We start from the raw sequence: 23907 nt of genomic DNA, 5'->3' as shown, positions 1-23907 counted from the left end.
CATTTAAAATGTTGAATATCATAACCAATAAATATTCAACAAGTAGCATGTTGTTTCTAATATTAAAAATGACTAGAGTTTTGATTATCCTTAAGCAGTAGGGAAAAAGTGATTTTTTTCTCCTATTCTATATATTCAAGTTTTCTATAATGAAGGTTCTTGTTTTTCATTAATTCAATGCAAAAAGTATTTACTGAGAGTCTATTGTACCCATGGCATTATGCTATGTAACAGAGTTGGAACTAATCAGGGATGCATGACAATAATAGGCCTCACCGACTATTAGATTAGGCCTACATTTAAGACATTTACTTAAAGTATACAGGGAATTCCCTATGGTCCAGCGGTTAGGGCTGAATACTTTTGACTAGATGGCCCAGATTCAGCCCCTGGTTGGGGAACTAAGATCTTGAAAGCTGTGCAACACAGCCATACAAGAAAGAAATAAAATATACATATTAAGACATACAACTAAATAACACTGTGTAGCATTCTTAAAAATCCATGCTATAAGAATTCAGACACAGAAAATATACATATATGTGTGTGTGTGTGTGTGTGTGTGTGTGTGTGTAGTTATATACCTCCACATAGAATGCAGTGCTCTGAGATGCCAAGATTTCATAAAGGCAATATGACCTAAGAAGGGAATTCCGTGATAGGTAGGAAATTGAGTAAGTGGAGAAATAAGGAGGAAGGAATTCAATCATGATAGACACAGCCAGGAAAAAAAACAGCCTTGTGAAAAAGACAAACAGTTTAACTGATACAAAGGATACCTGCTGAAAACGGTGGGAATTCTATTCTAACTCTTAGGAGTAGTTAGTAATTTTTCTCTAGGCAGGGGTCTGGAAGTAACAAGACCCTTCTCTGATTTTAATAAAAGTTACAGATCTTCTCCTAGAAAAGTGCACAAACACAACTGCATGTATTCTTTGTCTCTGAAAACTACTGACCATCCGCAAGGCTGGACGAGCAGTACAACCTCTTCTCATCACACTGCACTGCACCAGAGGTGAACTGACTGAGTTAGTTCAGTCAGACACATTTTTTCAGGAATTCTGAAGCAGAATTCAGAAACAGTCAGCTTATGACGTACGGAAGCTGTATGTGGTCATCCTCCTCAAGGGCAAAGAGAAGCAGAGAAGGCCAGACCTCAGAGAGTAAGGAAGACAGAGTGAAGCATGGAGAAACAGAAAGAAATATGGTCTTTTACTTCTTTGTTCCAGTCTTGTGAGAAGTATTTCTGTGGGATACCCAGTAACTTTCTATTTTTTTTCTTAAGTTAATTCAAGTTGGTTTGGTACTTAAAACTAAAACAAAAAATCCTTAACAAAGACATACATGCAGGCACACACCTACACACACAACTTCTTACAGTTACGAGGAGTTGACAAACCCCCTTATCTGACTAACATATTAGAGCATGTCTTTCCAAATGAATAGGTTACAGGCATACCACAATAACAGTCATCTCAACCCTCATTCTAACTTTCTATTTGTGCCATGATATATAAAATGCTTTCAAAATAATTCAGAAATAAAGGCGCAGTTTAAGTAAACAGATGTTTGTGGAAAAGAAAATGTCAAACAGGCCTCTAGAGTAATAATAAAAAACAATAATAATATAATGCCATCTAGCTTTTATACAACACTTTTAATTTCTTTAAAACTTCCACAATATTACATGGCCAAGTAAAGAACTCAGGATAAGTTAAATATCCTAAAATACCACTGTTGGGTATCTAAATCAAGTAGGTATCTTGTAGCTACAGAGTAACAGAACTTTTAGCAACTCCAGGAGTGTATAAACATAGAAATATATAAACAGAATTTAACTTCTTTCACCAAAGAATGCTAAAAAAGATTTCTTGTTCACAAAATATTCACTTTTCCCATTAAATATTTTATCTAGTTTGCTACATGTGCTCTTAGAACACTTTAGTAAATAATGTCCAGGTGCTTCCTTTAATTCAGTTGAAAGTATTATGTCAAACAATATTTTAAATGACAGAGCTGACATATCCTAATTTTTTTAAAAAAAGGACACACTCACATCTTAAAGGATCATACAACCAATCAAAGCATCAAGATCAAACACAGGCAAAAAATAAAGATGATTTTCTCTATATTTTTGATGTTATATTTTACTTGCCTTGTTTTCCTCTATGTGCAATTTCTCGAACTTGCTCTCACTAATAGTATCCTGTTTCCATGCTTAGGAAAGGGCCTAGTGCAGTCTGTTCGTTAACATTACTTCCTATAACTAGGACTGACATTCTGTAATACTGACATTAACAACTCACTGAAATTCTGGTTAACAACACAGCACAACGATGATCGTTAATGGACATCCTTTATGGTGAAATCTGAATTGATAATCAGCTAACACAGATTTGCAATAGACTTCCTCCTTCCTGTTTTTACACTCCTGACCAAGATGTCTCTTCCTGTTGACTTTTGTGCTACTTGGTAAAAAGCTAAAGATGAGAAATGGAAAACACCTGATACATATAAATTAAATTTCTCCTCTAGGGTAACAAACTGAATTGCTAAGTAATTTAATTCAAAAAGCTTAAGCAAGTAAGCAGATTAATGTATGCAGAGGTAGACTATTTCCCTAGAAAAATTTAGAAAATTCAACAAAAATATCAAACTGTCTATAGCAGATCTAAAGTGCAGTTTGCCTAATAACCTAAGATCTCTCATCTATATATGCTACCAAAGTTCTTTACAGCAGTTTTAATCTATGATTAAGGCGAAATTCTCTTAAGACTGACTTCTCAGCAAAACAGCCAAAAACAAAACAAAAACCACCATTCATCATGGAAAACAAAACAGAAAATAAACTGAGCTTTATTCTTATAACCTGTATACTCTATGCTAAAAACTACAGTTCAAGATCTAGATATAATATATATTATACCCAAAACATAATACCCAAAACTTTAGCAACAAATGTTCATAAAACAGAAACTCTAAGAGATATAAGAAGTGAGAGTAACAAATTAATAAAATGGGACAGTAACACACCTCTCTCAGTTCAAGAAAGAAAGAAGATAGAACCGACCTATTTAATAGTCTGTGTAAAAATGAGAACTCAAATATAAAAAAGAATATGCTTTATATTTAAGAGTACACGAAACACTCATGAAAACTAACCATATATTAAGCCACAAATAGTAAAACCTCAATGAATTCCAAAGAATAGGATTAGTGAAAACAGATTTACCTAACTGTAGTGAAATAAAATTAAAAGCCTTTTTTTTTTTAAATAAAAAAGACTTCACATCTGGAAATTTTTTTAAAACATACTATTAAAAAAGCTGTTGGATCAAACTGAAAATATAAAAATAAAGCAGAATTTCTTTAAAATAGCAATGAGGAAAAAATATCAGAATATATGAAATACAGCTAGATCAGTCACCAGAGAAAAATGAATAGCATTAAATAATTATCTCAATAAAACAAAATAAATGAATCAAGTACAAAACACAAAAAGCTAAAAAAAGAACAAAATAAATCAGAAGAAATAAATCATTACATATAAAGGCAGAAAGGAATGACTTAGAAAATAAACTACTGGACTGAATAAATCCTGAGACAGATTTTTCTTTTTTTAAGTCAACAAAATATATCAACTACTAACAAACCTAATCGAGGAAAAAAATGAGTGAAATCACAAATACTGTATTCTAAATGAGAACTGACAAGGGGGGTAAAACAAGCCATCAAAAACTGAAGGAGATTTTAACATGAGACTACATTACACAACTCTACTCAAATAAATTTGAAGAGATGGATAATTCAAAAGAATACAACTTACTGACTCTCTAGACAAAGTGTAACACAAAACCAACTGTAACAGAAAAAACAAGAGAAATGAGTTAAGATGCTCATACAAGGAAAAAAAAGAGGCACCAGACCCAGTTGATTTCATCATGTAATTCTAACAAACCTTTAAAGATTAAATAATAATCAATGCTAATTATACTATTCTAAAGCACAGAAAAAGAAAGAAAACTTCTAATTTTATTTAATGAGATGAGCACAACATTGATTCAATGACGTGAGGAAAAGTGAAAGTCAAGTTGCTCAGTCGTGTCCCACTCTTTGCAACCCCATGGACTGTAGCCCACCAGGCTTCTCCGCCCATGGGATTTTCCAGGCCAAGAGTACCGGAGTGGGGAAACCGCACCAAAAAAACTAGACCATCTCACTTACGAATATCAGTGCAAAAAAAAAAAAATCTTGAAAAGCATACGCACAAACAGAATTCAACAGCACACTAAGAGAGCAATTCACTAAGACACAAATGTGATTTATTCTATGAAGACAAGACTATTTCAAAAACAACGCATTAATAAATTCAAGCATATTAATGTTATAATGGTATACAGCACATGAAGAAACATGTAGACAACGAACAGGATAAAAAAAATCTGAGATAGACCCACTACATATAAAAATTTAGTAAATGATACCAGCGGCATCTGAAATCAATGTGAAAAAGATATACTTTTCAATAAGAAGTGTTAAGATAGCTAGCTGGTTTCCAATATTAAAAAAAAGACAAAGGCACATCATACTCCAGGAAAATTCAAAAAGGATCAGAAATGTGAAAGTAAAAAATAAAATCATACAATCACCAAAAGAAAACATGAGTGGATTTCCCTATAACCTAGTATCATGGAAAACTTTCAAGCAAAAAGGAAAGATTGATGAATTTTATTTTCATAAAAACTTTTGCATGGCAAAAAAAAAGACATTAGCATAGTAAAAGAGAAAACTTAAAAATATTTCCAACTAGTGGCAAGAATTGGAAAATATTTTGAATAATTTTGAAAATTTTGAAATATTTTGAATAATAGAAAACAATCACTAAATGTTTCATCCAGCACACCCTTCTAGATTATCTGTGGCTTTCACTGTCTTTGAATTATTTTACATTTCTGTAAATTGCTGGAAACTGATAGTGATGCAAGTTACTTTTGCCCATAGAAATGTAACACACTTTTATCAGTGGAATGCAATTATTATTGCCCTGTAGATACTGACCAATTATATGCCTATTGATAAATCTATTTCAGCATTCTCATAGGCCAATATCATTCTTTTGCCATTGCCTTTGAAACATTTGTAACATATTACTGGTTCCCTCATTATTTAATAAGTTAAATAAAATCTTTGGAATGCATTAATTTACTACCTGTATGACTTCCCTGGTGGCTCAGATGGTAAAGCGTCTGCCTACAATGCAAGAGACCCAGGTTCAATCCCTGGATTGGGAAGATCTCCTGGAGAAGGAAATGGCAACCCACTCCAGTATTCTTGCCTGGAAAATCCCATGGACAGAGGAGCCTGGAAGGCTACAGTCCATGGGGTTGCAAAGAGTCAGACATGACTGAGCAACTTCACTTTCTTTCTTTCTTTCACTATCTGCATGCGGGGCATAATTTTATCATTTTTTAAAATTATCTTGTTATAGTTTTGGAGAGTTCATCAAAATTCCCAGTGGACTCACCGGGCAGAAACAGGAAACTGCATTGCCAGAGATCTTCACCTCTATGTGAGGTTTTTGTTTTTGTTTTTGTTTTTTGGTTCCACAACCAGGGATTGATTTTGCAGTGAAAGTGCAGAATTCTAACTACTAGGCCACCAGGGAACTCTTCCTTTTTCTTTTTAGATATTTATTTATTTTGGCTGCACTGGGTCCTGGTTGCAGAACTCAGGCTCTTCACTGCCCCATGGCATGAGGGATCACTGAACTGGCATCCCCTGCATTGCAAAGCAGATTTTTAACCACTGGACCTCCAGGGAAGTCCTCCTGCTTTCGTTTTTAAAGGTCTCCTAGGAGGAAAACCCAAGTGGCAACATACATGTAACTTGACTGACTCCCTGTTTCTCTGAATTTGGTCTCATTTTCTTCTCTACAGACCATGGCATCGGGTCCCTTCAGTTCATGGCAAAGAGAAGAGGAAAAAGTATGAAGCGTTGACAGATATTATTTTCTTGGGCTCCAAAATCGCTGCGGACAGAAACTACAGCCATGAAATTAAAAGACGCTTGCTCCTCGGAAGGAAAGCTATGGCACATCTATGTTTTTGTTTAGTCGCCAAGTCGTGTCCAGCTCTTCATGTTCCCATAGACTGTGGCCTGCGAGGTCCCTCTATCCATGGGATTTCCCAGATTCAAACCAACATCTCTTGCTTGGCAGGTGGAGTTTTTCCACTGAGCCACCAGGGAAGGCTATGACAAACCTGGACAGCATATATTAAAAAGCAGAGACATCACTTTGCCAACAAAGGTCTGTACTACGAGTCAAAGCTGCTATTTTTCTAATAGTTATGTACAGATATGAGAGTTGGACCATAAAGAAGGCTGAATGCCAAAGAATTGATGCTTTTGAACTGTGGTGCTGGGGAAGACTCTTGAGAGTCCCTTGGACTGCAAGCATATCCAACCAGTCCATTCTGAAGGAGATCAACCCTGAATATTCACTGGAAGGATTGATGCTCCAATACTTTGGCCACCTGATGCAAAGAGGCAACTCATTAGAAAAGACCCTGATGCTGGGAAAAATTGAAGGCAGGAGAAGAAGGGGGACGACAGAGGATGAGATGGTTAGATGATATCACTGACTCAACAGACACGAGTTTGAGCAACCTCTGGGAGATGGTGAAGGACAGGGAAGCCTGGTGTGCTGCAGTCCACGACAGAGCTAATGAACAACAGCAACGTTGAGCGGGAGGATTAGTCAAACTATTTTAGGGAAGGGGTGGAGATTTCCAGGCACTGGGCCACCACCCATCTTCTGGTCTTTTGATGGTGCCCTAGAACTGTCATCCTGCTTATTTAACTTCTATGCAGAGTACATCATGAGAAACGCTGGGCTGCAAGAAGCACAAGCTGGAATCAAGATTGCCGGGAGAAATATCAATAACCTCAGATATGCAGATGACACCACCCTTATGGCAGAAAGTGAAGAGGAACTAAAAAGCCTCTTGATGAAAGTGAAAGTGGAGAGTGAAAAAGTTGTCTTAAAGCTCAACATTCAGAAAACGAAGATCATGGCATCTGGTCCCATCACTTCTTGGCAAATAGACGGGGAAACAGTGGAAACAGTGTCAGACTTTATTTTTTGGGGCTCCAAAATCACTGCAGATGGTGACTGCAGCCATGAAATTAAAAGACGCTTACTCCTTGGAAGAAAAGTTATGACCAACCTAGATAGCATATTCAAAAGCAGAGACATTACTTTGCCAACAAAGGTCCGTCTAGTCAAGGCTATGGTTTTTCCTGTGGTCATGTATGGATGTGAGAGTTGGACTGTGAAGAAGGCTGAGCACCGAAAAATTGATGCTTTTGAACTGTGGTGTTGGACAACTCTTGAGAGTCCCTTGGACTGCAAGGAGATCCAACCAGTCCATTCTAAAGAAGATCAGTCCTGGGTGTTCTTTGGAAAGAATGATGCTAAAGCTGAAACTCCAGTACTTTGGCCACCTCATGCGAAGAGTTGACTCATTGGAAAAGACTCTAGTGCTGGGAGGGATTGGGGGCAGGAGGAAGAGGGGACGACAGAGGATGAGATGGCTGGATGGCATCGCCAACTCGATGGACGTGAGTTTGAGTGAACTCCTGGAGATGGTGATGGACAGGGAGGCCTGGGGTGCTGCGATTCATGGGGTTGCAAAGAGTCGGACATGACTGACCGACTGAACTGAACTGAACTAAACTAGAACTGTCATGGCACCTCTGGGTCTGTCATTTAGCTTGCTAATTGAGGATCAAGGTCTAGTCAAAGTGACTTGTCTACCATCTTGGACCCCTTTGATTCTAATCAGCTTATGTTGTATCCTTGGGCTATGTCATGCTTTCAAAAGCTGTGTCCCGCCTCCTTCCCTCCTACTTCAAAACTATGACCAAAGAAAATGAAAAATGACTTTTGACTGTGTGGCCACAATATTCTTTAGACTCCAAAGAACATAAATTAAAACTTTTTGGAAACTGTCCGACTAAGAGAAAATGCTTTTCTCCCCCTGTGCCTCAAGACCACGGCTCTCAGGGTCACTTATTTAGACCATCTCTAATTCCTGAAATTGAGAAGGGGAAAAAAAAAAAAACAAGAAAAGAAGGCTTTAAAATTTTTTACTTATTCCAACTGTTACTATAAACTAGTGAGTTTTATACTGTGATTACTGACTCATGACTAAGTCTGGGAAATGAAGCCATGAGATTTCACGATTTGTATGTTTGGGTGATAGTAGTTTAGTCTCTAAGTTGTGTCCAACTCTTGTGCCCCCATGGATGTAGACTGCTGGGTTCTTCTGTCCATGGGATTTTCCAGGCAAGAATACTGGAGTGGGTTGCCATTTTCTTCTCAGAGGGATTCTTCCCAACCCAGCAATCGAACTCAGGTCTCCTGCATTGCAGGTGATCTCTTGCACTGCAGGCGGGTTCTTTACAGACTGAGCCACCAGGGAAGCCTTGTGTCTGTTTGGATATATGTATGTCTCAGAATGTGTCTTTGCCTTTGGACACTGTTGCATTTACATTAATTTGTAAAACAGCTCTGTTTAATTGGCTTAAAGCAGGCACTTAAAAATCAAACAATTCTAAATGCAAGAGACACTGAGCTATATGGTTTAACGTTTGCTTGTTGATATATGTGTATCAGTACTTTTGACTAGTTGTGCTAAGTCACTTCAGTTGTGTCTAATTCTTTGTGACCCTCTGGACTATAGCCCACCAGGCTCCTCTGTCCGTGGGATTCTCCAGGCAAGAATACTGGCCTGGGTTGCAATGCCCTCCTCCAGGGGATCTTCCCAACCCAGGGATCAAACCCAAGACTTGCCTGGCAGGCAGGTTCTTTACCACTACAGAGCTCACATGAACAAAACCAGGTAAAAGAAAGAAAGAGAAGTCCCTCAGTCGTGTCCAACTCTTTGCGACCCCGTGGACTGTAGCCCTCTGTCCATGGGATTCTCCAGGCAAGAATACTGGAGTGGGTTGCCATTTCCTTCTCCAGGGGATCTTCCCAATCCAGGGATCAAACCCAGGTCTCCAGCATGGCAGGCAGATGCTTTATCCTCTGAGCCACCAGGGAAGGGTTCCTTCCCTAAGCCAGGGAATCCTTCCCTATTGCCTCAGGCTCTGCCTGTGACACAATGTTAATTGAGATTCTGCCTTTTAGACTAGCCTTGTTACAGGTAAGCTCTATTTCATCTTGTGGGCTTCACTGGTGGCTCAGCTGGTAAAGAATCCACCTGCAATGCAGGAGAACTGGGTTTGATCCCTGGGTTGGGAAGATCCTGTGGTGAAGGGTAAGGCTACCCACGCCAGTATTCTGGCCTGGAGAATTCCATGGACTCTACAGGCCATGGGGTCGCAGAGACACAGTGAGCAACTTTCACCTTCATCTTGTAGCCAGGAGAAAGAGAAAGAATGGCTTTATTACTTTGCCAGGCAAAGGGGGAACATAGCACCTCAAGAACTGTGCCCTCCTCGCTGGTGAATAAGGAGAGGTTATATAATCAGTCAGTTTACCAAGAAGAACCACAGAAAATGTGAAGAGTCCTCCTGTGATCAGAACAAACCTCAGAGACTGGCCTGAAAAACTAACACTGTACTCAAACACATATTTGTACATCATGTTCACAGCAGCATTCATAACAGTCAAAAGTTGGAAGCGATCTGAGCAAACAAATAATGGTTGAACAAAAAGTAGTATATATAAATACAATGAAACATTATCCAGCCTCGAAAAGGAAGGAAATTCTGACACAGCTACAACATGCATGCATGGACCTTGATGACATAACGTTAAGTGAGACAAGCCAGTCACAGAAGAACAATTATGATTCCACTTATATGAGGTATCTAAAGCAATCATATTCTAGAAAGTATGATGGTAGCTACAAGGGGCAGGTAGGAAGGGACAATGGGGAGTTACCATTTAAACGTGTACAGTTTCAGTTTGGAAAGATGAAAAAGTTCTGGAGATGAATGGTGGTGATGGTTGCAGAGCAATGTCAATGTACTTTATGACATGAATTGTACATTTAAAAAGATAAATTTTATGTTACATATATTTTACCACAATTTTTAAGTAACATTTAAAAGTCAAGACTGGGGAGATCAGGGGATTTAATTCACTAGAAAAATCATTAAGAAACTCCCCAGGCCAGAATACTGGAGTGGGTAGCCTTTCCCTCCTCCAGGGGATCTTCCTAACCCAGGGATCAAACCTAGGTCTCCCACATTACAGGTAGATTCTTTACCAGCTGGGCCACAAGGGAAGCTCATGAAATAGAAAGATAAATGAAAATTTTGTCCATTTATTCCTTCAAATTTACTAAGTGTGATCTAATGTGTTCTAGCTGCTGGAGTGTATAGTAGATCCCTGGTGGTGCTATTCACCTCCCAGCAGCTAAGGGCTCATAGCTACCCTCTTCTCTGGAGAAGAGGGAGGCACTTCTCCTGCAAGCGGGAGGCACTCTGCCCAATAACGCCTGGGAAGGTATGTCCCCGCTGCCAGCACACACACTCTTGGGGCAGCCTGTAGCCAATGAAAGATTGCTGGAGGTGGGAGTAAAAGTTCAGCTTCAGTGCCTCAGAGTGCAACAACTTTGTGATATCATTCTAACTCCAGAGCTTCTCCTGGAATCAGGCTGAGGCTACACGTAAGCTGAACCCACAGATTTACTGATCTCTTCCCTATCCTACTTTCCTCACTCCTGCAAGTTTCACCCAAACATACTGCCTCAACAAATCACTTGCATAAAGGGTGGAAAAATCTACCACTGGAAAAGGGACCAAATTTAACTAAATCAGATTGTGAAACAACTTATGCCCCTGGATATTGTTGAAAACAATAAAGCAACCAGTCAGCAATTACTGGAGTCTAATATCTGAGTGTGATACCAAGATAGGCAGACAACTTAACAGAGAGATCAGGGAAAAGAGACAAAGAGAATTTTGCTAAAAACACTGTCATTCCAGAGTGACTATGTGCCAAGACTGTGCCCTCTGAGGAGCCACAGCAGAGACTTCACATTGTGAGGAAAATAAATACACTTTATTAAAACAGTACAGCCAAGCCATTAATTAACAAGCACAAAAATAAGCCCCAGAGGGTGGTAGGGTGGTAGTGGGTTTAAGTATCCAGAGTTAATACAATATACTGTCTATACTGTCTGAATTTTCCAGTTTTCAACCACAACAACAAATTATGAGATAGGCAAAGAAATAGGAGACTCTGACCTACACACAGGAAAAGAAACAGGCCCTATGAGAGGGCCTAGCTGGAGGAGTTAACAAAGACTTCAAAGTACTATGTTCACAGAACTAAAGAACACCATGCTCAAAGCAGTGAAAGAAGGTATGATGGCAGTGTCTAATAAAATATTTGTGACACAGACAGAGAAATTATAAAAACAACGAAGTTGGAATTCTGCAGTTGAAAAGTCAACAACAGAAACGAAAACTCATCAAAGGATCTCAGCAGCAGATATAAATTGACAGAGGACAGACTACTTAAACACAGAGCAACAGAAAAATGTAATCCAAACAAGAGAGAAAAAAGCATGAAGGAAATGTACAGAGCTTCAGGAAAATGTGAACACCACTAAGCACACCAACATACACGTGATGGGAGTACCAAAGTAGAGAAAGAAGAAAGAATATTTAAAAAAACAATGGTTAAAATTTCCCTAATTTGATGAAAAACATTAATTTAAACATTCAAGATAATCAATAAACTACAAGAAGAATAAACACAAAGAAATCCATTCCCAGACACAACACAGTAAAATAATGAAAGACAAAAGGAAAATCTTGAAAGCAACAAGGGGGTGGGATGGGGGGAAACCACACACAAGGGGATCCCACTGAGATTAACAGCTGACTTATTATCAGCAAAAACGCAGGCCAAAAGGCAATGGGATGATACATTCAAAGTGCTAAAAGAAAAAACTGCCAACCAAGAGTCTTGTAACAAAGCTCTCTCTAGAAAAATGACGGTAAAATAAGGACACTTGCAGATAAACAAAAGCTTAGAGAATTATTAACAGCAGACCAGTCCTAAAAGAAATATGAAAGGAAGTCCTCCAAAGAGCATGCCCAGATGGCAATGTGAACACACACACACAAACACCGGTAAGGATAACTATGGAACTATAAAGACACTACAGTGACTTCCCTGGTGGTCCAGTGGCTAAGACTCCACTTTTCACAGTGGAGGGGGCCCAGGTTCTATCCCTAGTCAGGAAACTAGATCCTACATGCCACAAGTGAAGATTTCACATGTCAGGGCAAGTAAGACCTGCCACAGTCAAATACAAGATTTTTTTTTAAGACAGTATAAATGCATCTTTCTTCCTTTACTGATTTAAAAAGCAAGTGCAGAAGACAACATGTACATAACTGTACTGACAACAATATATATTTCAACTATAGAAATATATTTGAAAATAACAGCACAAATGTGGGAGCAAAGCTGTACTGGAATAAGAAAAAGCTGTACTGGAATATGCTTCTCCTGCATACCTTGATTCCAAAAACTCAGCATCAAATGAAGAGATTTATAAATGGTAAATAAGGCTAACATAACAAACTCTATAAATATACTTGCTCTCCTTCCCTCAGCTTCTTTGGAAAATAAAAAACTACATGTAGTAAGAATTATAACAATGTATTGTTGGATTTGTAACATTTATAGATGTAAGATATAATAATAATAGCACAAAAGAGGGACTAGAGCTATGTTGTTACTGTTCAGTCACCCAGTTGTGCCCGACTCTTTGTGACTCCATGGACGCAGCAGGCCAGGCTTCCCTGTCCCTCACCATCGCCTGGAGTTTGCCCAAGTTCATGTCCATTACATCAATGAGGCCATCCAGTCACATCTTTTCCTCTGACGCCCTCTTCTTCTTCCCTCAGTCTTTCCCAGCATCAGGGACTTTTCCAATGAGTCAGCTGTCCGCATCAGGTGACCAAAATACTGGAGCTTCAGCTTCAGTATCAGTCCTTCCAATGAGTATTCAGGGTTGATTTTTTTTAAGACTGACTGACTGGTTTGATCTTCCTGCTGTCAAGGCACTCTCAGCACCATAGTTCAAAGGCATCAATTCTTTGGCGCTGTACCATCTTTACAATCCAGCTCTCACACCTGTACATGTCTACTAAGAAGACCATAGCCTTGACTATATGGACCTTTGTCAGCAGAGTGATGTCTCTGCTTTTCAACACACTGTCTAGGTGTGTCACGGCCTTCCTGCCAAGAAGCAATCATCTTCTGATTTCATGGCTGTAGTCACCATCTGCAGTGATTTTAGACCCCCAGAAGAGGAAATCTGTCACTGCTTCCACCTTTTCCCCTTCCATTTGCCATGAAGTAATGGGGCCAGCTGCCATGATCTTAGTTTTTTAATATTTGGTTTTAAGTTGCCTTTTTCACTCTCCTCCTTCATTCTCATCAAGAGGTTCTTTAGATCCTCTCCACTTTCTGTCAACAGAGTGGTATCATCCACATATCTGAGGTTGTTGATGCTTCTCCCGCATATCTTGATTCCAGCTTATAACTCACCCAGTCTGGCATTTCTCATGATGTGTTCAGTGTATAAGTTAAACAAACAGGGTGACAACAGATAGCCCTATCATACTCCTTTCTCAGTCCTGAACCAATCAGTTGTTCCATACAGGGTTCTAACTGTTGCTTCCTGACCCACATACAGATTTCTCAGGAGGCAGGTAAGATGGTCTATATACCCATCTCTTTAAGAGCTTTCCACAGTTTGTTATGATCCACACGGTCAAAGGTTTTAGCATAACTGAAACAGAGGTAGATGTTCTTCTGGAATTCCATTGCTTTCTGTGATCCAGAAAGTGTTGGCAATTTGATCTCTGGTTCCTCTGCCTTTTCTAAACCCAGATGGGCCATCTCAAGGTTCTCGGTTCATATAGTGCTGAAGCCTAGCAGGCAAGATTTTAAGCATGACTTTACTAGCATGGAAGACAAGTGCAACTGTCTGATGGTTTGAACATCCTTAAGTAATGCTTTATTGGGAACTGGGATGAGAATTGACTTTTTCCAGTCCTGTGGCCACTGCTGGGTCTTCCAGATTTGCTGACATATTGAGTGCAACACTTTGACAGCATCATCTTTTAGAGTTTTGAATAGCTCCACTGAAATTCCATTGCATCCACTAGTTTTATTGATAGTAATGCTTCCTAAGGCCCACGTGACTCCACACTTCAGAATGTCTGGCTCTGGGTGACTGACCATACCATCACAGTTATCTGGTTCATTAAGATCTTTTTTGTACAGTTCCTCTGTGTATTCTTTCCATCTCTTCTTGATCTCTTCTGTTTCTACTAGGTCTCAACCGTCTCTGTCCTTTATTGTGCCCATCTTTACATGAAATGTTCCCTTGGTATTTCCAATTTTCCTGAAAGGATCTCTGGTCTTTCCTCTTCTATTGTTTTCCTCTATTTTTACTCATTGTTCATTGAAGAAGGCCTTCTATATAGAATATTTCTGAATCTCACTGTAATTAATTTAGAATTAATCTGAAACTGATTCTGAGAGCAACCACTAAGAAATCAATTTTTTAAATACTGGAAAAAATCATTAAAGTAACTAAAATATTACACTATAAAATATTCACTTAACAAAAAGTAGAAAAAAAGGAACAGAGGAGCAAAAAAAAAAAAAAAAAACAAGACATACAGTAAACAAAAAGTAAAATGACAGATACAAATCCAACTATATAAATATTAACATTCAACATGAATAGATGAAATAGTACAGACAAAAGTTAGAGATTATGGGCTTCCTTGGTAATTCAGTGATAAAGAATCCACCTGCCAATGCAGGAGACATGGGTTCAATCCCTAACCCAGGAAGATCCTACGTGCTGTGGAGCAACTATGCCCATGTGCCACAACCACGGAGCCTGTGCTCTAGAGCCCAGAACTGCAACTGCTGAGCCCACACACGCCCTAGAGCCTGTGCTCTGCAACAAGAGAAGCCACCACAGTGAGCGGCTGCACACTTACAACTAGAGAGGAGCCCTCACTTGCCACAGCTAGAGAAAAGCCTGTGGGGCAACGAAGATCCAGCAGTCAAAAATAATAAAATAAATACAGTTATATTTTTAAAAAGTCAGGTTATGAAACTGGATAAACAACATGCTCCAACAATATACTATCTACGGGAGATATACTTTGGATTCAAGGACAAAAATAGGTTGAAAGTAAAAAGATAAAAAGAGACATACCATACAAAGAGCAACCAAAAGAAAGCTAGAGTAGATTTACTAATATCAGACAAAACAAACCTAAAAACAAGTCTAGAAGACTTTCCTGGTTGTCCACTGGTTAAGACTTCACCTTCCAATGCAGGGGGTGAGGGTTCAATCCCTGGTCTGGTAGCTAAAATCCCACATGCCTCAGGGCCAAAAAAAACAAAACATAAAAAAAACAGAAGAAACACTGTAACAAATTCAATACAGACTTTAAAAAGCAATTAAAAAAATAAAATAAGTGTAGAGATAAAGAGGAACATTTTATAATGTAAAACAGTCAATCAATCAAAAATATATAACAAGTATCACTATGAACAAAGCTAGTGGAGGTGATGGAATTCCAGTTGGGCTATTTCAAATCCTAAAAGATGATGCTGTGAAAGTGATGCACTCAATATGCCACCAAATTTGAAAAACTCAGCAGTGGCCACAGGACTGGAAAAGGTCTGTTTTCATTCCAATCCCAAAGAAAGGCAATGCCAAAGAATGCTCAAACTACCACACAATTGCACTCATCTCACACGCTAGTAAAGTAATGCTCAAAATTCTCCAAGCTAGGCTTTAACAGTATGTGAACAAAGAACTTCCAGATGTTCACTCTGGATTTAGAAAAGGCAGAGGAACCAGAGATCAAATTGCCAACATCCGCTGGATTATAGAAAAAGCAAGGGAATTCCAGAAAAACATCTACTTCATTGACTATGCTAAATCCTTTGACTGTGTGAATCACAACAAACTGTATAAAATTCTTAAAGAGATGGGAATACCAGACCACCTGACCTGCCTCCTGAGTAACCTGTATGCAGATCAAGAAGTAACAATTAGACATGGAACAGACATGGAACAATGAACTGGTTCCAAGCTAGGAAAGGAGTACATCAAGAGTGTATATTGTCACCCTGCTTATTTAACTTATATGCAGAATACATCATGTGAAATGCCGGGCTGGATAAAGCACAAGCTGAATCAAGATTGCCAGGAGAAATATCAATAACCTCAGATATGCAGATGATACCAACCCATGGCAGAAAGCAAAGAGGAGCTAAAGAGCCTCTTGATGAAAGAGGAGAGTGAAAAAGTTGGCTTAAAACTAAACATTAAAAAAACTAAGATCATGGCATCCAGTCCCATCACTACATGGCAAATAGATGGGGAAATAATGGAAACAGTGACACACTTTATTTTCTTGGGCTCCAAAATCACTCTGAATGGTGACTGCAGCCACGAAATTAAGACACTTTCTCCTTGAAAGAAAAGTTATGACAAACCTAGACAGCATATTAAAAAGCAGAGACATTACTTTGTCAACAAAGGTCTGTCTAGTCAAGGCTATGGTTTTTCCAGTAGTCATGTATGGATGTGACAGTTGGACCATAAAGAAGACTGAGCACTGAAGAACTGATACCTTTGAACTGTGGTGTTGAAGAACACCCTTGTGAGTCCCCTGGACTGCAAGGAGATCAAACCAGTCAATCCTGAAGGAAAGAAACTCTGAATATTCATTAGAAGGACTGATGCTAAAGCTGAAGATCCAATACTTGGCCACCTCACGCAAAGAACTGACTCCTTAGAAAAGACCCTGGCGCTGGGAAAGACTGAAGGCAGGAGGAGAAGGGGGCAACAGAGGATGAGATGGTTGGATGGTATCACTGACTCAATGGATACGAGTTTGAGCAAGCTCAGGGAGATGGTGAAGAACAGGGAAGCCTGGCATGCTGCAGTCCTCGAAGCATCAGACACAAATGGGCGACTGAACAACAACAAATACACATTTATGGGCTTCCCCAATGCCTCAGCAGTAAAGAATCTACCTGCAATGCAGGAGACTCAGGAGATGCAGGTATGATCCCTGGGTAGGGAAGTTCCCCTGAGGAAGGAAATGGCAACCTACTCCAATATTCTTGTGTGAAAATCCCCATGGACAGAGGAGCCTGGTGGGCTACAGTCCAAAGGAGCACAAAGAGTCAGACACACTGAGCAAACACATGCACCTAAAAACAGAGCCCAAAATACATGAAGCAAAAACTACCCATTGCCCAATAATGGGCAGAACAACAAGTAGACGATCAAAAGGAAAGTAGAAGACCTGAACAACTATAACCTAATGAGACCTAAAAGACATCTATAGCATCTTCCACCCAATAACATCAGTATACACATTCTTCTGAAGTGAACATGTAACATTCTCCAGGACAGACCACGTTAGGCCGTAAAACAAGCCTCAGAGAATTTAAAAGGATTGAAATCATACAAGATATGATCTCTGACCAAATACAATGAAATTACACATTAGTAACAGAAAGGCATTTGAGAAATTCACAAATATGTTGAAATTTAACAACATACTTAAATACATACATACATAAATAACCAATGACTCAAAGAACAAATCACAAAGGAAATTTAAAAAATACTTTGAAATGAATAAAAACGAAAACACACAATACCAAAACTTATGAGATCATGTTAAAGTTTATAAAATTGACAAACTTTTAGCTGGACTGACTAAGAAAAAGAGAGACACAAATTACTAAAATCAAGAGTAAAAGAGGGACTTTCCTGATGGTCCAGTGGTTAAGACTCTGATTCCCAATGCAAGAGGCCCAGGTTCAGTCCCTAGTCAGGGAACTAGATTCCATATGCCACAACTAAGTCTCTCACAGCCAAAAAAAATTAATAGAAAAGAGTAAAAGAAAAGTCAGTACCACCAGTCTTACAGAAATAAAAAAGGTTATAAGGGGATGCTATGAACAATTCTGTGATTCCTAGGTGGCTCAGTGTTAAAGAATCTCCCTGGCAAGCAAGAAATGTGGATTTGACCCCTGAGTCAGGAAGATCTCCTGGAGAAGGAAATGGCAACCCACTTCAGTATTCTTGCCTGGGAAATCCCATGGACAGAGGAGACTGGTGGGCTACAGTCCATGGGGTCACAAAAGACTCAGACTGAGCACACACACACATGAACCATTTTATACTAACAACCTGATAACCTAGACAAAATGTACAAATTTCTAAAATGACACAAACTACCAAAACTGATGCAGTAAGAATAGAAAATCAAAACAGACTTGTTATAACAAGAGACTGATCAATAATCAGAAACCTTCCAAGAAAGAAAAGCTAGATGGTTTTAGTGACAAATTCTACCATCTATTTAAAGAAAAATTAACACTATTCCTACACAAAGTCTTCCAAAAAGTGGGAGAATAGGGACACTCCTCACTCATTCTATCAGGCCAGCTTTACTCTATCAAAGCCAGCTAAAGACATCACAAAAAAAGAAAACTAGGTACCAATATCCCCTGTGAATACAGATGTAAAAACACTCAATAAAATATTAGCAAGCTGAATCCAACATGTTAAAAAGATTATACTCCATGACCATATGGGATTTATTACAGGAATGTAAGAGTGATTCAACATTACACACATATATACATAAATATGGTACACCACGTAAATAGAGAAATAAAAATACATTCATCTCAATTGAGGAACACTAACCAATAATAAGGTATTACTCTCATACCAAAACCAAAGACGTCACCAGAAAATAAAAGACAAATAGCTCTTATGAATATACATGCAAAAATCCTAAACAAGATACTAACAAATGGAATCTGAGAAGACTCTTGAGAGTCCCTTGGACTGCAAGGAGATCCAACCAGTCCATTCTAAAGGAAATCAGTCCTGGGTGTTCATTGGAAGGACTGATGCTAAAGCTGAAACTACAATACTTTGGCCACCTCATGCAAAGAGTTGACTCATTGGAAAAGACCCTGATCCTGGGAGGTATTGGGGGCAGAAGGGGATGACAGAGGATGAGATGGCTGGATGGCATCACCAACTCAATGGATATGAGTTTGAGTAAACTCCGGGAGTTGGTGATGGACAGGGAGGCCTGGCGTGCTGTGATTCATGGGGTCACAAAGAGTCGGACACGACTGAGTGACTGAACTGAACATATAAAAAATGATTATACACTATGACCAAGTGGGATTAATTCCAAAAATGCAAGGTTGATTTATATCTGAAAATCAATTAATATAAAACACCACTGTGATACGATAAGGAACAAAATCCACATGATCATCTCAATGGGTGCAGAAAAAGCATCAGAAAAATTCAACACTCCTTCATAGTAAAAACACTTGACAAACTAGAAGGGAATAAACTCAACCTGAAAAACAGCATCTATGATATTCCCACTGCAGTATACACAGAATGCGAGTTGTTTCACAACTTCACCAACACGTCGTATGGTCAGTCTTTTTAATCTTTATTTTTTACTTTTATTTTTATTTTTGGCTGCACTTAGAGGCTTGCAGGGTCTAAGTTCCCTGACCAGGGACTGAACCTGGCCCAGCAGTGAAAGCACACAGTCCTAAGCACCAGACCACCATGGAATTCCCTACATTTTTCTTTTTTTTTTTTTACCTTCTTGAAACATTTAAATTTTCCCATAATAAGTTTTTTTTTTTTAATTTTAGTGTTAGCATTTCACTCAGTGAAACCTCAGGAATAAAAAAGCATTGGCTTAAACTCTGTTCAAGAGAAAGGACTGCTAGCAGTGCCTTCCACGGGTGTGTGCAGGGCCTGCTTGCAAATGAGAGATGACAAGAGTATATATAGAGTAAGTATGAGTCAGTGTAGTTCACTAAAGAAAAGGGTGTGGGTTTCAACAAAGTGAGTAGGTGATACAAATGTCACCAGCGAAACAGAATGATACCACCACCAATACATATATTCTATTTGTGTTACAAAAATCTCAGTGTACAGTTGACCCTGAAACAACGAGGGGATCGGGCCGAGGACCTTTCATGAAGTGAAAAATCCACATATAACTTATGGTCCATATAATGGGTTCTTCTATACCCCAGGTTCGGCATTTCCAGACGCAACCAACTGCGGATCCTGTAGTATCACAAAAATACGTTAAGTATGTATTTTTTTCTATTTGGCCGAGCCACGAGGCTTTCCGGATCTTAGTTCCCCACACCAGGGGTCAACCGGGCCCCCAAATCCTCCCCCAGCGGTGAGAGTACAGAAGTTCGCACAGTTGTTGCTGTTTAGTCACTAAGTTGTGTCTGACTCTTTTGTGACCCCATAGACTGTAGCCCACCAGGCTCCTCTGTCCACGGGATTTCCCAAGCAAGAATACTGGAGTGTGCTGTCATTTCCTTCTCGGGGATCATTTAGACACAGGATCTTCCTCAACCGAGTCTCTTGCGTCTCCTGCATTGGCAGGCAGATTCTTTACCACTGTATATGTAAGAAACGAGATGCGAGTCCAGGTTCGATGCCCGATACTGGATGCTTGTGGCTAGTGCACCAGGACGACCCAGAGGGATGGTATGGGGAGGGAGGAGGGAGGAGGGTTCAGGATGGGGAACACACGTATACCTGTGGCGGATTCATTTTGATATTTGGCAAAACTAATACAATTATGTAAAGTTTAAAAAGAAAATAAAATTTAAAAAAATTACAGGTATAAATGAATTCACACAGTTCAAATCCATATTGTTCAAGTCAGCTGTAGTTAAAATTTTTCTTCTAAATTAATTTCACCTGCTTTCAATGATCCCGCCTAGTACATTTTCTCAAGAAGAAGCACCTCTTTCCTAATCAATACTATTTTCAAAAATGGACTGTTGTAATAACTATACCACACACTATACTCCTTCAGTTTCACCATGCAGTGAGGAAAACAAAGCTTCCTTTAAATGTATGAGTTCAACTTTCATTAGCAAATGCAGTTTTTATAAAAAGTGTTATACTGAAAAATTAAGGAAATGCACTAATCATATTTATATCATAGAGGGACCTTCATGTGACAAAAATATATCATGTACCTACTACATGCTTAGGCATACAGGAGTGAACAAATAGGCAAGGTCTCTGAATTCCCGGGCTTTCTGGGTATCTAAACACGTACCCCTCCCCTGTCTACAAATAAAAAAATCGAGGTCCAGAGAAGTTAAATGATTTGCCCACGACCGCACACTTCATCAGTGCTAAGACTAGTGTAAACCAAGAATCCAGTTCTCTGTAGTCTCAGGCCAAGGTCGATTTACTTTGCACTACAACCACAGGTCCACATAATGACAAAAGCACAGTGAGTCCCAAGTTCCCTAAGTGAATAATAATTTCATTATCATCACACCGAAAAATGAAGCCTTATATTTAAAGAGCAGTCAATCTTGAAGAAAGTGGCTAACACTCTAATGGATCACTAGAGTGCCTGGGTTTACTAGGGCAATAGATAGTCTGGAATAGTCATTGTTCTTGTACTATTTTTAAACGGTGGAGATTCTTTTTAAAATGAACGGGGAAATGCATGCAAAATTAAACATTCGCAAATAAATAAAAGCTTCCCAGACTCCAGAGAGGCTTGCCGGGCGAGCGCACGGTCACGATCAGTCACATCAGCGCGTTCCTGAGCGCCAGCCCCTCCCCTCCCGCCCACGCTCCCTCCTCGCCCACTCTGGCGGCGCCGGAGTATAGAGAATGGTGCCGGCGACTCCCGCTCAATTTCAATTCTCCCACGCCCTAAGCAGCCCAGCCCGCCAGCGTTTCCACCTGCGCGCGAGTCGGCACCTCTGTCCTGCCGTCTGCCGGCACTTCACCTTCGTCCCGGGCACGCCCGAGGCGGAGCCGCCCTCAGCCCCGGAGCGCCGCGCGAGCCGGGAAGCCCCAAGCGCGTTCTCGAGACCCCAGGCCCCGGCCGGGGCAGGGCGGGGCGGGGCGTCGAAAACGGGGCGGTGCCTCGACTCCCGGGGTCACAGGCATCGTGGCAGCCACACCCTCCAGCTGCGCAGTGACAGCTCCCGCGGCTGAGGCGGGCCGCGCGGACAGGTGCACTCGCCCGTGCCGCCCCGCCCGGGTCCGGGCTCAGGTCCTGGCCCGCTGCGCCTCGGCCCCCGCCGGGCCGCCCGCCTCCTCGCGCACCACCTGTCGGGCCGCTTCGCGCGCGGCCGACGGCGGAAAACTCGCCCGCCTCCTGACGAGCGGCCGAAGAGGGCAGCCAGAGATCCCGAGAGGATGAGAGCTTTACCGGAGGGTGGGCCCCACGCAGGCGGTGTCTGTGCTCTGGATCTCCTGCAAGATCCGCTCGTGCTCTGGGACGGTGCCCGGACCTTCGCCGATCTCCGCCATCTTGGCTGGAAGCTGAGGAGCCGGCGAGGCGCGGCGCCGCGCAGACCGCGGGGGCGAGCAACCTGTGGCGCGAGCGCGAGGAGGCGGGGAAAGGGGCGGGGCGGGCGGCGCTGGGGCGCGTGGAAGGCCGCGCACGGGCGCGCGACCGGGTCACTGTCCCCACACCTGGGGGAGGCCCAGGTGCTGCCGGCCGCTGTGCGGAGTGGAAACGGGCCACCTCCAACTCTCGCCCGGTACTGGCCCCCTAGTTGCTGTCTAGTAATTGGCCCTGCTTAAAAGCATAGATCCCTGTATTCTGTGTTCAGACCCTGTGCTAGCACTTGGGATTATTTCGTAATGAGGCAGGTCGACAATAAAGGCTACGGGAATGTTTACCGAGGAGGCATGGGTGGTGGAGGGTCAGAGAAAGGAAAAATCAAGAAAAGCAAAATGGTATGTGGGAGTAAGATTTGTTTTAGGAATGAACCCAGAAGAACCCAGCTGGCGAACAAGGACGACCGCTCTGAGTGGATTCCTGTTCCTGCCCCGCGGAAAGTTCACAGAGGCCAGTCTACTTGGAAATAAATTATAAGCGCCAGAAAAAGTAAATGACGTAAAACGAAGACATTTTATGGCAAAGATACAAGAAAGACCCAGAGCAGTGTGTGATTTCATGCCAAAGTCCTTGAACCCAAGTGCCCCCAAGTTGCTGTGGCTGGGATGAAGTGGGGAAGCCCTTGAGAGAAGTGGGCTTCAGAGAGATGGGAAGGACAAGCAGGTGCTTGGAAGAGTCTTGTTTATGGGACTGCTGAGTAAACCAGTTTGTCATGATCAAATCAGCGACTGAGGAAGATTAACCAGAAAGAGAGTACATAACCTAGCCCTGAGGGACAACTATTCTGGTCTCCGTTAATCCAGAGCTCAGCATGTCCCTTTGAGTCAACCAAGCTCTTTATTATACAGCTGTGTAACTCACTCCAGAGAACTTTTTCTAGAAGCTTTTACTACTTCCATCCTCCTCCTACAAAAATCCTGCCGAACAGTTAAAAGCATGACTTCCGAAGACGGGTGTGCTCAATTTAATCCCCTAGTCGTTCACTCTACAGCTGGGTGACATTGTCAGAACCTAGTCCCTTTATAGTTAAGTTTCCCCATCTGAAAATGACCATGGTAGTCATTTTCCTCATGTCATGACCTCATTTTGCTGTCCCATGTTGTGTTAGCTTTCTATGACTGCTGTAACAAATTATCACAAACTTAGCTTAAAACAATTCAAATTTATTATGGTTCTATAGGCTAGAAATCCAATACGGGTCTCACTGGGCTAAAAATAAGGTGTCAGCACAACAGTGTTCTTTCCAGAGGCACTAGGGGAGAATTTATTTGCTTATGTATTTCAGCTTCCAGAGGCCGCCCACATTCTTTGGCTCATGGCCCCCTTCCTCAGTCCTTCAAGTCAGAAATTTTG

The 23907-nt window shown here is 40.8% G+C and overlaps 1 protein-coding gene across 18 annotated transcripts in view; it reads right to left on the bottom strand.

The window, feature by feature from the left end:
* EXOC6 (exocyst complex component 6) overlaps positions 1–23907 on the bottom strand; it is a 193710-nt gene that overhangs the window by 154363 nt on the left and 15440 nt on the right. For 4 of the 18 annotated variants that reach the window (XR_015155646.1, XM_086378603.1, XM_086378606.1 and 1 more), the window contains exon 1: positions 22360–22552. The exons of 10 other annotated variants lie outside the window; for them this stretch is intronic. Coding sequence is in view for 3 of the 8 variants with exons in the window: in XM_086378603.1 (XP_086234729.1) it covers positions 22360–22460 (101 nt within the window). In the remaining 5 variants the exon portion in view is untranslated. Of the gene's footprint in view, positions 1–2155; positions 2412–21884; positions 22140–22359; positions 22553–23907 lie in introns of those variants that run through there. 4 more of the 18 variants (XM_086378609.1, XM_086378611.1, XM_086378610.1 and 1 more) reach the window with 2 other exon arrangements.

The sequence above is a fragment of the Bos grunniens genome, chromosome 26, assembly GCF_055505025.1.
Source record: "Bos grunniens cultivar Pamir isolate PY7600 chromosome 26, Bosgru_T2T1.0, whole genome shotgun sequence".
NCBI lineage: Eukaryota > Metazoa > Chordata > Mammalia > Artiodactyla > Bovidae > Bos > Bos grunniens.
This window is presented reverse-complemented; position numbering and strand designations above follow the sequence as displayed.